At 33.1% G+C, this 15,855-nt stretch overlaps 1 protein-coding gene across 1 annotated transcript in view; it reads left to right on the top strand.

Annotated features, from left to right (window-relative positions):
- LOC106459666 (neurotactin-like) overlaps positions 1-14,052 on the top strand; it is a 25,042-nt gene extending 10,990 nt beyond the window's left edge. The window contains exons 2-8 of the mRNA XM_013919306.2: positions 3,452-3,623; positions 4,735-5,656; positions 7,550-7,713; positions 8,165-8,313; positions 11,245-11,316; positions 12,284-12,468; positions 13,355-14,052. Of these exons, the coding sequence (XP_013774760.1) occupies positions 3,460-3,623; positions 4,735-5,656; positions 7,550-7,713; positions 8,165-8,313; positions 11,245-11,316; positions 12,284-12,468; positions 13,355-13,765 (2,067 nt within the window). The 5' untranslated portion in view covers positions 3,452-3,459 and the 3' untranslated portion in view covers positions 13,766-14,052. The remainder of the gene's footprint in view (positions 1-3,451; positions 3,624-4,734; positions 5,657-7,549; positions 7,714-8,164; positions 8,314-11,244; positions 11,317-12,283; positions 12,469-13,354) is intronic.
- Positions 14,053-15,855: the final 1,803 nt, after the last annotated feature.

The raw sequence follows: 15,855 nt of genomic DNA on the forward strand, positions 1-15,855 counted from the left end.
AATTTCAGTTGACAAGTAGAACTATTTTCTCTATATTACTATCGTACTAGTATTCTTTTTGTGATTCACTTACAGTTGTGGCGCAAGTTACCGTAATTCGTTTGGTCTTCTTTCTTTTGAAGATCCTCTATTCATTTTGTCAAAGTGTACCCAGGTTTATTCAGTTAGCTTAGAACCACGCTTTGAAGGAATAAAATTATCCTTCTTATATTTTTTATACTCTTAGTTTCACTCTAACATATTAAACGTTAGGCCTATCACCTTTGCGGTACTTAACTTCACACAACTATATTCTGTTTTGCTATTATCTATTTACTGTTGTCTGTCTACTGCAGACATTCCCAATCTGTAATACTGTACCTCCAGGGGTACATTTGCACTTCTTAGGGGGTACATAGGGGTCTGAGAGTTGCTAAAGTTTCCCCTCGTATTAATGAACTTGTTGCCAAAAAACAGGCTCAACCATCTCATTAGTATTAGTATTTAGTTTTTAGTATATTGTTTTGATAATATACTAAGTTAACTTATAAATTCACTGAGTTCAATTTATCGATGTTATCAATACTATAAAATCCTCATGCAGTCCCCACATACAGATTTCATAATAAAATAATATAAAATCAGTATAATTTTATCAATTTTTGATCCTTAATTTTTAGGGGTACATGGAAACCTGTCAGAATGCCCACAGAGAAACAAAAAGGTTGGGAATCCCTGGTCTACTGCTTCCCGTTCGTCTCACGCTACTTATATCTTTATTACATAGTCGTCTGGCCACTTTCTATATTCTTGACACCAATTAGTCATTAACAAAACCTTCTACAATCGTCTTCTTTTGACTCTTATTATAACAAAACCTAAAAAATATCCACTCACAAATATAAATGAATCACTAATATTTAAACCAAACAGTTTTTTATATCATGACATATTATCACTTAGCTTCGTTCCATGGAAGCTCAAAGAGAGTCGAGTACATTTGTTTGCAGAGCCATGAATGCTGGACAGAAGAGCGGCATTGATTAATACTTCATATGGTTTGAGCAAATGCGTTATTATTTATACTTCCCCTCTCCCACCATCCCTGGCAAATGCATCTAAGTCAGTGTTGTTCACAACTTGTCACTTTTATCATTGGCCACACACAATCATACATGCCAATAGGACCATTATGAAATCCTTTTTGCTTAGCGTTTTTTGTGACACGTTTTATTAAGTTTAGTAATTACGTTAAAATGCGATTAATCCGAAAGCACTCAACAGTAATAAAGATAATGTTCTTCGAGAGATATATCCAACATACTTAATTCAATATAATACACAATAAAGGTACTTAATTGAGAACCTTGGAAAGAGTTCGGCGTTTCGGACTCTTACAGGGCTATCCATACTAGTTTTAAAAGTTTATTTTTCATAACCTTTTTATTCAAGATTTAGGTTGTTAAAAAAAGAAACTTCAGAATTACAGATTTGTGTTAATAGAAATAAGCAGTAATAAGTTTGATTTTTTAGATTAGTTTTAAATTTACGAATGATAAGGTTTTGAGAACTCCACCAAGTAAATCTATAGTCTGATGACTGAAGTAAACAGTAATTAGACAGTATCTTTAATTTTAAAATACGTGATATTCTCACTCTGATGAATGAAGTAATAGTGATTAGACAATCTCTTTAAATGCGCGATTTTTTCACTATGATGAACGGGGTGAGCAATAAATTATTCTACTAGTCTGCACATCTTACTAGCTGGACATCCAGCAGAATCAATCTATGAACGTTTATTCTCCTCATAATTGTCCCCCAGTGGCTAATCGGTACGTCTGAAGGCTAATAACGCTAAAAACTGGGTTACAATACCCGTGGTGGGCATAGCACAGATAGCCAATTGTGTAGCTTCGTGTTTAACAAGAAACTCCTTAAAATTTTCTAGGAATCTCCATCTGTCAGTGTCAGCACTAAATTTCCAATATTGATATATGGACAGGAGTGACTTTAGCCTCAAGTAAGGATGGTTGTCATTTCCGGCGATTTATTGCTTATTATCACTCGTGTGAATTATAGACCTTTTGAATAAAAAATATTTTAGTCATATTTGACACTGATCCACGCAATGTATTTTTGCCAGACTTACTTTTTACGAACCAACACGACAGTTAGGGATGTGGGTCTAAAATTACAACAGCTTCAGCGGCAAGACTGACTTTCATATTTAAGAGCTGAGCAGTACAGAGATGATATCTTACACATTTAAACGAGGCTGTACGCTGATGCTATTGGGGGCGAATTCGTTATTACGGATGATGATGTCATCTACACTGTGTTTGGATCGAGGAGGTACACCTCCAGAGGGAGACTCCAGTCCATATAGAATGGTCAAATCCAAAATGAGACCAGTTGACCATATGTAGAGTACCTTCCACCCCGTACAGCGTGCAACTCGCTACAAGCTGGACGATGTCCTTGTGAAGGACTGAGGACGTTTGCTACAAATTAGCACTCAGAGATTCAACCAGTCAGTGGTCAGTGTTTTTAAATAGCATACAAGCTAAACTTTGCTTTATTTTAATATGCTGTTTCACTTTGAAAACCCGTCGATATGACCAAAATGTATCGATTTGAGGGATGCCCTCTGTTATATGCAGTTGTGTAAAGATAAATACACACTGAGAAAAGTGTGTATGACAACATATACAAGACGTAAAATATGCAACTATCAACTGGTTATTAGTCGTATGTTATTAATTTGTTCCCTAGAAAGTTTTGAGTAGTGTAACATATCAGCTTTTGAAAGCAAACTCAGAAATATTTTCAAATAATTACATTTACGTAAATACAGAATAGGATAACTACTAAAACTAATGAAATTGTGAAATGGTATAATAAAAATTCAATAAAACTATGATACCCTGTATCTTAAAACGTCGTAAAAATTCTCATACCAGTGTGTGTCAAAAGATAGTAAAATCATAAGTCCCACGTGCATAAGGATTTCCTAAACTTATCAAAAATAAGTGTAATAAAATTCAGTGTCACACTCATGTATCTTGAAACACCATAAAATGTCACAAAAAACTATAAAACCGTCATATATTTCTGTCACAAAAATTCGGAAAAATGGAAATATCTCAAAGTGGGCTGGGTGTGACTTAATGTTAGCACGACGGCCTGTGAATCCGAAGATACATGGTTTGTGTGTAAAGCTGTAAGAGCGATGGTCAAACCGTTTTTCGGTAAGGGTAGTCATTAACTAGCTGCATTCCCTCTAGTCCATCAGTTTAAAATCAGGAAAGACTAGTGCAGAGAGCCATTGTGTAGTTTTGGGCAAATATTCGAAACAAACTCTTAAAGTCTGTTCATATTTATTTACCAGATACTCTGAAAAGGATATTTATAAAATATTTTATATTCACCAAAAACGTAGTATTGATAAATTAAAACTGTTTTGTTTAAGTTTCTAGAATGATTACCGAAAGAGAAAGTCAAAACGAGGACTCCACCTGTAATGAGAACATCATACCTGATGAGGACAAAGATAAACAAGAGATATGTAAAGAATCCAACAAAACAAAAACAAAGCCCAGTGATGAGTTCATCACGGAAGAAAGTCTTACCTTGTTTCAGAGGTAGTGCAGAATATATTTTTTTTCTAATCTGAACTGATTTATATCTTCAAGATCATATTAACTTGTGTCTGTGTTAATCGCAGAAGAAGATAAAATATTTCAAGAGAGAATTAATTTTTTTTAAATAATTTCAATCGCTGATGAATTAGAGTTCAATGCTGGCTGTATTATCTTGATCACTCGAGTCTCCTTCATTCTAGTGTCCTGCTCGTTGTTGGAACTACATAATATGACAAAGTTTTCCGTCAGGCCACATTCCTGACCTAGTTGTTTGTAGATGTTTGAAAAATTACCCAAAACTAGGTTCTGATAGGCTTTTATATATTGTTTTAAACAACGCATGGTTGATCACATACAATCTCGTCCACATCGACACAGACATATCAATAAACAACGTGGGAGCGTTGAAGTTTATTAATTTTGCCCTTTATTTATAGTGATTTTAAGGTTATACACATTTAAATTTGTGAATAGTGTGATTTCAAGATATTTTGGACAACATTTAGCCATAAATGAAAGGCTGACATAAAATGAGAATTTGGGTACATCAAAATCCACTTTATGAGGGGTTTATTCTCCATTTGAAAAAGTTTTCAAATGTTGTCAAACTACATAATATGCAGTGCCAACAACAAAATGTACGAATAAAACAGACTCTATTAATCAAGAAACTAAAACCAATGTTAAACTCTAATTCATCAACGATAGAAATTGTGTGTATTAAAAAAACAAAATATTTAAAGTTTTGATGCCACCTATTTTGGTAGTTGATTCGTATGCTGTTGTTTTCTTTTCTTTTAATATGAATATGAATTGATAGAATTTTTTGCGGCAATGTAAGAATTACGAACGTGATTTTGTTTGGAATAAAATTTGAAATAAAAAAACCCAACAGAACTGTATACTTAAAGTTAATTTCACTGTTGCATTTCTGGAGAATAATTAAATTAGAATTAATAAATTTAAGTTAAAGAGAGATAGATAGTTTGATTGATGAAGTTTTCATTTTATTTTTCAAACCTTCTATTTCACACATAAAAAAGCTCACTTATAATTTCCTTCATACTTGTTTCATTAATGTAAACCAAAATAATCTTCACACACATTTTAGGATATTTAGAAGACGCTCTAAGACGAATAAAATGAAAGTGGATATTGAGACTTGCACAGAACTGCTAAGTAAACAACAAGAAAGTGCAAAATCCATTAAGAATGAAAAAAACGACGAAGACATCTTTCAAACAGGGCATATGGAAGGTGTTGATGACAAGGGAAAAAACGGGAGTGAAACTGATGTAAATGTACCCGTGATTATTCCAAATCCTTCTGGTTCTAAAAATATGGTTAATATTAGAATAAAAACTTTCCATTGCTGGAAATGGATTCTTTTGGGAATTCTTGTAGCACTCCTAGTGATAATTGCTGCTATTCTTGGAATCTTGTTCACGATTCCTGAGCCCAAACTTTTCTTGGAGACTTCTGATGCTCTGACCATAACTGAATGTGGCCAAGTTCTAGGGTTGATACAAGATGGTGTGTATGTTTTTCAAGGTATTCCTTATGCCCTTCCGCCCACGGGCAAGCGTCGATGGAGACCCCCCCAATCACCAACTGGCATTGAAGATTGTTGGGACGGCATTTACATGGCCCACAACGTAAGCAAGTACTGTTACCAAATAGAATTTTTATCTTCCCACCGGGACTTCAGTGAAGACTGCTTATACCTGAATGTGTATACTCCAAGCTTGTCTTATAACCAACTTCGCCCTGTTGTGGTTTACATTCCAGGCTATTCTCTACAGGGTTATGGAAAGGATTTTGAGTGGCAACCTAACCCTCAATTAACTAGAGAAAAAGATGTCATATTTGTCACCTTTAACTATCGGTTGAGTGTGTTTGGCTTTCTGGCCTTAAAGGTGTTATCTGACGTTGTTCGGCCTCCAACTTCTGGAAACTATGGGTTATATGATCAGATTGCAGCCCTCAAATGGGTGAAAAAAAATATCATCCATTTTGGTGGAGACCCAAAAAAGGTAATTTTCAAATTTTCATTTTGAAGTATGATGCTTGCTTTTAACATTGGATCTCTCCGTCAACCAGAGGCAAAGTAGTGTTTTTGGGTGGCAGGGTAAGGAAAAAGAAATCCTTGTAGTTGTTTGTAGGAGGCGTTGCATATGCCATTCGGAATTTGCTGTATATAGATACGCAGTCTATATTATGGTAATGTATTTTAATCGTGCGTTATGAGCAGTTAAAGACAGATAGGGTTTTGGAGTGGCTGCATTACCTTACCAGCAACAGTCACAAACACAAATTGTTTATCATTTTTAAATTCTCAAACAAATTATGCGACCTATCTTCGTTGCTTGTTTGAAGTTGAAGACCCTGTTCTTGATTTTCTAATCTGGCAGAAAGTTACTGCTATTATCATCCTCTTCTTGTCATCCCCAAACCTATTTTTGAGTGCCGCCACGGCATCTTTGGGCTTTATAGATGGATTTGCCTCAAAAAAGTCCATCGTGATCACATCCCCAGCAGCTGGACAGACTGCAAGTCGAACATATCTGAACATTTCACACACAGGTGATCGAGAGAATAATGGTTAGTGATGATGAAATGCCGAAGAGCACCAAAACTCCAGTAACGGCCAGTTGAAAATCTTTTGGGCTCTGTCTGAAAAACAGATGTAACGACGAACGCAAAAGAAAAAAAGGCTCACGTAGCGAATTCAACCTGTCACATCTCATTGTATGCTATATCATGCATTTGTTTCCCTAAACTCGGAAAAATCTCCGAATGTTTTTACGTTCGATTCCTGCCATGAGCTCGGTATCTCTGGTTGAGGGAGAGATTCTTTGTTAGACAAGTATAAAAAACCTTAGGACTTCAGATTTCCTTTATTGCTTGTCGTAATGAATGATAAAATATGTCCATTATTACTTGTCGCAATGAATGATAAAATATTTCCATTATTGCTTGTCGTAATGAATGATAAAATATTTCCATTATTACTTGCTGTAAGGATTGATAAAATGTAGTATAAAAACATACTAACATTAAGTTGATACTGTCACTTTCTGCTCTAGCTTACTCTAAATACTTTACGTTTCCAAGTTTGTAATGTTGATATTAATAGTTTGATATCCTGACTTATGCTAATGCATCATTATAATGGATGTAACTAAATACAAGAAAATCAAGATAAGCCAGCTATAAGAAAGAATTAACGCTATTAATAGTTTGATATCTTAACGTAATTTATTCCGTTATAATAATGAATATATTTAAGTAAGTGAACATCAAAGAAGGATCAGATACCATAACGAATGTTGATATTAACAATTTAGTATTCTGATATACTCTGATGCATCATTGTAATGGATCTTGTTAAATAAACGAACATCACAGAAGGACGAGATATTGTAATGATTGTTGATATTAATAGTTTAACGTGCGGATATATTCTGATCCAACACTGCAATGGTTGTAGTTAAATAGATAAAAAAATAGCAAATGAATGTCGTTAATATGCTTTTTAAGTTTTATGTTAAACGAACACCCACCCCTCTTTGTATATCGAGCTAATATGAATTTTCAGATTTATTTCATAAAGAAAAGTTGTATAAGTTGCCTAGTGACCTCCTGGGTGGCTACTGTAGGAATAATATAACAAAATGTATTAAATCTTATGTTTTTCAACACAATTCCCGTTTTTTTTGGGGGGGGGGGCTTTGCATACTCTATACATATGTGCAAATTCATTATGGACGTCGACCTATTCCCACGTGGATAAATAAACTCATTACATATCTGTTAAAATCAGCAACTATATATTTTGAGTTATGTATACAAATTACTGTGTTTCTGGAGTTAGTTTAAAAACATAGTTTGGGTCTTTAGTCCGTTTGTTTTTAAATGTTTTGCAGGTAACAGTCTTAGCTTACGGTTCTGGAGCTACGGGGGCTGTCCATCTTCTGAGCTCTGTGAAAAGCCAAGATCTCTTCAAACAGATGTGGATTACGGGACCGTCTGCATATTTCACGAACAAAACTCTGCAGCAAGTTGAGATGGACAATCTACAGTTTCTTAGGTTCTTCCCTTTTTATTTTATTATATAAATGTTCTTTATTAAGTTTTAGGCTTAAACAATAAAGTACAAGCCTGATTTCCAAAAATAATTTGAGATTTTGTTGTAACACATATTACAAAATTCAGGCCTGTTTTCCAGAAGTGACATAAAACTTTGTAATAAATATAATAAAATAGAATCTCCTATTTGAACACTATTTATAAGTTGAATGTAGGAATCTTTTGCATAGTGAAAGGCTATGGCATGTACTTTCCAAAAGCAATCAATTTTCGGTGGCATCTGTAACTTTGAGAAGACAGAACTTTAACACAAACACTGATTATCTTTTTTTCAGAACAATACTAAAATGCAGTTCTGATACATACTGTTCCACCGCTACTTTATATAGGCTGATTTACTTATTCAAAATAGTTTCAATATAATCTACTCAACCTAGTGTTTTCTGTTTCAGTAATTTGAACTGTGACACCAGGGAGTGCTTACATCACAAAATGCCCGAAGATTTGTTGACCTCCCTACCAAAATCGTGGTCAACCGACCATCCATCTGATCTGCCTTCTTTGTCTGACCATCCTTTCCCATCTGTGGCTGTTATTGATGGTAAAGTAGTGCTGTGAGCTTATTTTGAAAAAATGATATATATTATTTACTGCAGTAACTGCGTCTTCTCTATCTTCTTAAATATGTTCTTTTTTCTTCGTGTTACCTAGTTGTAGAAAACAATGATGTAATGGCCTTCTTTTGTTGATTAGTGTCATAATAGTATAATGAATATAGCTATATTCCCAGTGTAAAGTGTGTTTTTTCTTTAACCATAAATGGGCAAGTACGATGTATTAAAGCACAATGTATATTTTGATCTTTTATAAAGCAATTTTAGGATGACTTATTATACTGTTTGATAACATTGGATAAGAATTTAGATCTCGACATTTATCACGCTGAAATTTCTGTCTTCTTCCACACGTACTTAATGATACATTCCATTAATTAAACTATTGAATTTGTTACTTTATTTTAAACTTATCTTTCATATCGGATTCAAGTTTACTTCATACGACAATTTTATTCGTGAAGACGTAATAAGTAATTCTTGAAAATGTATAATAAAAACACTTGATAGAATTAAAATGATTAAAGCCAAATGTCTCTCTCTCTCTCCAAATATATATATGTAAAAGTCAAATGTCTGTTTGTCATGTACTGTATATCCTGTATAAAAATACTTATTTTCAAGAGTACAATACAGAAAAAATATTCATTTTTTGCAATTCATATCAAAATCAAGAACAATAATGTTTATTGTTGTGAGAGATTTTCACGAAAAAATAACGAGACTTTCTCCATCGACTGATTGAAAGAAATATTTCAAAACGCACGAAAAGGAATATGTTTGAGTATATGTTTGTTGTTGTTTGGTTTATATATATATGTGTGTGTGTGTTATTTGTTTGTTTTTTCATGTCAATATCATATACCTGCATGATTTTATTGCACCATGTCGAATAAATTGATTTGGATATCTTCTTTTTGACACTCCTTATAGAAATGACAAATGTCAACAAGCGCTCACTTTGGTAGCGGTTTTTTTTGGTGCTCAGTAAAATGACGAGGAACGGTGACATCCAGCGGAAAATTTTCCCCATGGCTATTTGGTGAATCTGAGTGCTCTACTGTGCTGGATACACCCATTGCATCGAAACTCGAAGATTTTTGCCAACAATGCAATGCAGTCAGTCTTCTTTGGTTAAAAATAAACGCAATGCAATTTTCGTTATTGAAGTAACACATGGAATGACAAAAGATGGCTGGAAAAAGCCCACTAGACAATCATATTGCATACACGCTCTGATCGAAGTGATTGGGTTGACTACACATTTTGTGTTTATTCATCACTATTTTTAGGAAGATTACAGTTGAATTGTTTCAATGGGCATCTGCTAGTACAATAATAAAAAATACAGATTATGTCATACTAAAACAGTGTTGCATGACATGAATACAGTATCATAGCATTCGCTTCAAATAATGAATTACACTGTCATAATGTTTCGTTCTCAACTCTAATTATATTGTCATAACACATTGCATCAAAACATAAATTGTATTGTTATAACACACTGTTTCAAAACATGAATTATAGTATCATAACACTTTATTTCAAAACATTTAGCTCTCCAGTGTCTCAGCGGTAAATCTGAGGGCTTATGACGCTAAAAATCGGGTTTCGATATCCGAGTGAGGCAGATCATAGATAGTCTATTGTATAACTTTGCGCTTAACAACAAACAAGCTTATTTTGTGTTGTATTTAATAAAACATAAAAATACATAGGATATTCTATTCCCCCCCTCCAGGCTCAGCGGTAAGTTTGCAGTCTTACGACGCTAAAAATCGGGTTTCGATACCTGTGGTTGTCAGAGCTCAGATAGCCCATTGTGTAGCATTGTGCTTAACAATTACCAACCCACAAATAAAAACTAAATATATATACTTTTCAAGGATTGGCATTATTGATGTTATAATCCAAAAGCCAACGGTACCATAATGAGTTTATTTACACGTACCTGGATCTAAGCATAGATTTCTCATATGTATGTAGATAACTTCCTCTGAACTGTGCTGTATGTTTGTTATACAGGTCACTTCCTCCGAATTCTGTACAAGTCAGTTCATTGTATCTGTGTTACATCTTCCTTGTATGGAATATTTTCTTTGAAGTGATTTTAATATTCTTTATATAGTAACTTTCCTAGAACTGTTACAGATTTTTTGCTCACGCCTGTTTCTTGAAATTGTGTTACAGATTTTGTGTGGTTGCTTCCTTTAAATATGTTTTGAATTCCTTATACATATTTATTCCTTGGAACCTTATCATGATTTTAATCTATAGATTTTGGCGACAAAATAGCGTATTATGTCGTATCATATACATAATACAAATGTGAAATTACTACATAATAAATAAGTTTGTACTGCGATAAATTTGAAACGCTGTGTTGATCATCGTACTACAGAAAATATTTGAGAATATTAGTACAGAAATAATTTAAGAGCACATGAAACTTTGAGCTAAACACTGACTGTCTTACTTCCGAAATGAATTAATAATACAGAGTTTTGAAACACACATCTACTTTCTTATTTCAGAAATGAGTTGAGAATGCAAAACACATGAATACAAAAATTACCAGTCTTACTAGAAATACGTGTTGAGGATGTGCACACACAGCCTGTTTAATATCATGGATGAGCTGAAAGCACATGAAAATGTAAGGCAAATATTTACTGTCTTGCTTCAGAAATGAATTGCAAACACAGAAACATTTGAAACGGACATTGGCTGCTTCACTTCATTCAGATGTGAGATTGTTTTTAACTGCGTTTAACATGTTTTTACCAGGAAGTCTTCACGGATAACGTACCGAAGAGCTGTTTAAACAGTGTAATTTGGAAGAAATATGGAGCCATAAAATAGAAATATGTTGTTTATTGAACATGATTTTATCTGATGTGTTTTTCTTACTTCAGGTGTTGTTGTCTATAATGATCCGTACAGAATGTGGTCTGACGGAACAGCGAACGATGTTCCTGTTGTTATAGGTAAGGAAATGGTTTCATTGTTCTATGCTGCTGCTTTACAAAAAGATTTAGATCATTCAGTGAGTTGGGCAAATAAATGGCAGATGAGTTTTAATTGTATTAAATGCAAGATAATGCATGTGGGAATAACCTTAACAGTGTCATGAAAGAAAGGTATCTTGGAGTAATGATTGATCAGTCTCTTAAGCCCTCCAAGCACTGTGCTATTGCTAGTGGTAGGGCAAATAGGATTTTAGGTTGTATCTACAGAAATATTGAATAAAAGTCTAAAAAGGTTATAATTTAATTATATAGGTCACTCATTGGTTAGGTAACATTTTAGTATTGTGTTCATTCTTGGGCTCCTTACCTTAGGAAGGACATTGAATTGTTGGAACGGATTCAGAGGAGGGTTACTCGAATGGTGCCTAGGATGGAGGAGTTGTCATTTGAGGAGAGGTTGAGATCTCTGAAATTGTTTTCTTTTGAAAATAATAAGAGTTAGAAGGGATCTTTTTGTGGTGTTTAAGATTGTAAAGGAAATATTGTTGATACATCATCTTTTTTCATACTTAACGGCGAGAATAAAAGATTAGGGACACAAATATAAATTCTGGCCGGGTAGGAGTCATCTTCAGCTAAGACAGTATTAGTTTTCTAACTGGAATGGGTTACCTTCGGATGTTGTGGAGGCAGTAAATTTAAGTGAGTTTAAGAGAAGGCTTTATAAATAAGTGAAAGATAAGGGCTGACTTTAAGATTTTTATTTATTTATTTAATTTTATTTATTCGATAGTTTTAGTTTAGTTTAGAGGATGGGACAGCTGAGATGGACCAATAGGTCCCTTGTTGTCCCAAAACATTATGTTATATTTTATGTTAATTTACTTTAAGAAATTACATAATTGAAAAATGTTATTGTTCAAGACGTGTAATTACGTCTCTTGTATTAATCTACTTTGATTTATAATATATTTTTCATATCCAGGGAGTTCAGAACAGGAAATAGGGCTGTGGAGTGGAGATCACCAGAGCTTGAGCACTTGGACTTGGGAAGATTTTAGCAACTACGTCAGACAGAAGTTAGACACTATAAACACCAATCTTACAGATTCAGTGTTGGATTTTTACATAACAAACACATCTACGCCACAAAAGCAGTTCTACACAATGGTAAAATTTTATAATTATTCAAAGCGTTCAAAATAGCTACGTAATGATAAGATAAATATGGGAAGTTAGTTTCCATCACTCACAACGTTATACCAGATTAACCGAGCATTATAATATGTAAGGTCTCAATAGAATTAAAAACTTCCCAAACTTAAATACAGTAAGACAGAACACATGGGAACGATCAGAGTTGGTCATTATTATACCATAATTCATAAATAAGAGATAGAAGTTCTTTTGACATTATACTAACATTATTCTAAAACTATTCTAGTGTAGAACTATCGCAAAAGTCATTAATTATTTTAAGCCTTTTTTTTAATTCTATGTTGTTCCACAAAAGTTTATTCGTATTTTGATCTTTCTTGTTAATTTTGATACTACTCAAACTATGAGTGTAATTACTTTTCTATAGAACAATTCTCCTATAAGTTAATTTGCTGGAGAACAAATTCTTAAGTGAGTGTAGTTAAGTTTCTAGAGAACAAACTTTCCTACAAGTTATTTTTTTATAAAAATATACTTCTACAACAGTAACTACCTTTCTATAGAACAAATTACTCATTGAATGTGCTATATTTCTATAGAACAAACTCTTCTATGAGTGTACTTATTTTCTATCGAAAAAACTTTTCTATAAGTATAGTTATCTTCCTATAGAATAAACTCTTCTATTAGCCAAGTTAATTTTTATAGAATATAATTTCCTATGAATTTTGTTATTTTTCTTTAGAACAAACTCTTCTATGAGATTAGTTATCTTTCTATAGAGTAAATTCTAAGGTAAGTGTAGTTGTTTTTAATGAAGTTTTACTCCTCTTTTCACCTTCTTTATGGAAACAGTTTCTCCTGTAGCATCAATAAATATACTCGTATTTCTATATAGGTCTCAGATGTTCGAAGTGTCTGTCCTATTCAGCATCTGACCCAAACAATAGCTGGCGTACTAGAATCCAATGTGTATTCCTATATTGTTAACTATGTGCCCAGTAATGATATCCAACTTGCTAATTCAACTATTCCCAGACTCGCCTTCAGTGGATTGGACATTGTCGCTATTTTTGATCTATTGGATAACTACCTAATAGAGCCCAGTGAACAGGATATCCAATTTCAAAGGATCCTCCAGGAACTGTTCTACACCTTTGTGCATACTGGGAAACCTTTCATGGGATATACATCTTTGAAGGAAACACCCTACATTAATTTTCTTGGCAACAAAGTTGATATGAGGTTGGCACCTTACGAAAATTGTCACGTGTGGAAGAACTTGCTGAAGTTTGGAAGAATGAATTAAACAGAATTGTATTCTATATTTTAAATGTCGTAAGAAAGAAATATCTGGATTTCTTGATATTCTGAATTTTTGACTGTATCATTAATCTAAGTTATTGGTATAATGCAATTTTTTAAAAAAAATGAAACTACCTAACATTACTTCTAAATTTAGTCGTTTTTAGCTAAAACGAAAAATTCTTTATTCAAATATTATATTGCACAGATTTCTAACCTAGAAAGAAGCTTACGTTCAAACTGAAAAAAAGAAAAATCCAGACGAAACAATAAAAGAAAATTGAGCCTAACAGTAACCCTTACCCCAAATAATACGAAGTTATCAATTAGATTTGTTTTCAGTAAGTAAGGTACACTCTGCCCTTTCGCTAATGTTGCTTTCATTAACAGTATTGGTTAATATGTATAATATACATATTTTTAATATTTTATATTTTCCTGTTATAGAGGTTATCTGCATTGTTAGCTTAGTATATCGATTTGAGACTGTAAACCTTCTAGGCTGGCCAAACTTTATGAGGTATTATTGGGTTTACGGCAGAAAATACAATTAATTGAGAGGGTATCCAACTGACGAAACAATGCATTCTAATCTTCACAAGTAAGCACTTAAGAACAGTATATTCAGTGAACCCATTAGCCGGTTGATTTTTTATTTTGATCTAACTAAATAGCTTTTTCTGATAGGAGGGTTAAAATATTAAATTTTGTTTGTTATTCTTCTAGCTTCAGAAATTATTATTATGTACGATAGGGGCTAAGTACTGTTCGGTAATCCTTAACTTCAGTGGTTAATGGTATGGCAAAGTTTTAAGTTTGACCCAATATTCTGCTTGCCACATAACATTAACGATTTCAATTATGAAATAACGGGTAGATTTTAGATTCCTCCTTGCATAAGCTCATTCACTGATGATGAAGGAAGTCCCAATTTTCTACCTGTAAATGGGTGTTTTTTATCATTACAAATTTCTGCTGGAAATATTCATGAAACTTCAAGAGGCAATCGTTAAAACAAATGTCAGCGTTTTTGATATTATAAAAACTGTACATTTAAAGCAACAGACAGCATCACTTGTAGTCAGGGGCAAAATTCTCAAAAAAGTAGAGGTAAACACAAAACTACAATCAATGAATAAATACTTTCTGACGAAACAATGGAACGCTCGCGCATCCGAAAAAGCAGCTCAAATATGTCCTGGTACTAGTACCGCCTTAAAAAAAAAGTTCGGGTACACAGTACCGGTGAGTACCGGCAGAATTTTACTCCTGCTTGTAGTTTTTTACCATTATTAAAACCTTACCGTTAAAACAAATCAGTTTTATTTGTTGTAACATTTTTACCGTTAAGAAAACCTTACAGTTATTTGTTTATTTTTACCATTATGAAAATTTTACCTAAAAAACAAAACTCAGCGTCATTTGTTTTTGTTTTTTTACTGTTATAAAAACCTTACCGTTAAAAGAAAAGTGTTATCTTTCAGTTTGTATTATAATGAAAACCTTACCGTTAAAACAAAAGTATCATCTATTTACTTTGTATCATATTGAAAACATTACCTTTAAAACAAAAGTGTTATCTTTCAGTTTGTATTATAATGAAAACCTTACCGTTAAAACAAAAGTATTATCTATTTACTTTGTATCATATTGAAAACATTACCGTTAAAACAAAAGTGTTATCTTTCAGTTTGTATTATAATGAAAACCTTACCGTTAAAACAAATGTGAGGGTCATTTGCTATTTTTTTTTATCGTTATGAAAACCTTACCGTTAAAACAATATAGTGTTACTTGTTATGTTATTATCATTATGAAAACCTTACTGGCTATCTCTGACTAAACTTAAACCTTTTCTCTAAACCTGCATCAGTTTGATAAAGGTGGTAAAAGTATCGAGTAAAAATATAACACGGCGAAGAGATCGTTAATAACTGACTATACTTGTTTTTAGGAAATAAATCAACAGTTTCACTTAGAAAACTATAAGCAGTTTGATCTCTAAAGCCTTATAGTAATTCAGTGCTGGATTTATGATTTTAAATTTCATAAATTACTTATCACTAACGATCTTTAATTGATTCAAGGAATAAG

This window comes from Limulus polyphemus, unplaced genomic scaffold (genome assembly GCF_000517525.1).
Source record: "Limulus polyphemus unplaced genomic scaffold, Limulus_polyphemus-2.1.2 Scaffold646, whole genome shotgun sequence".
Taxonomy (NCBI): Eukaryota; Metazoa; Arthropoda; class Merostomata; order Xiphosura; family Limulidae; genus Limulus; species Limulus polyphemus.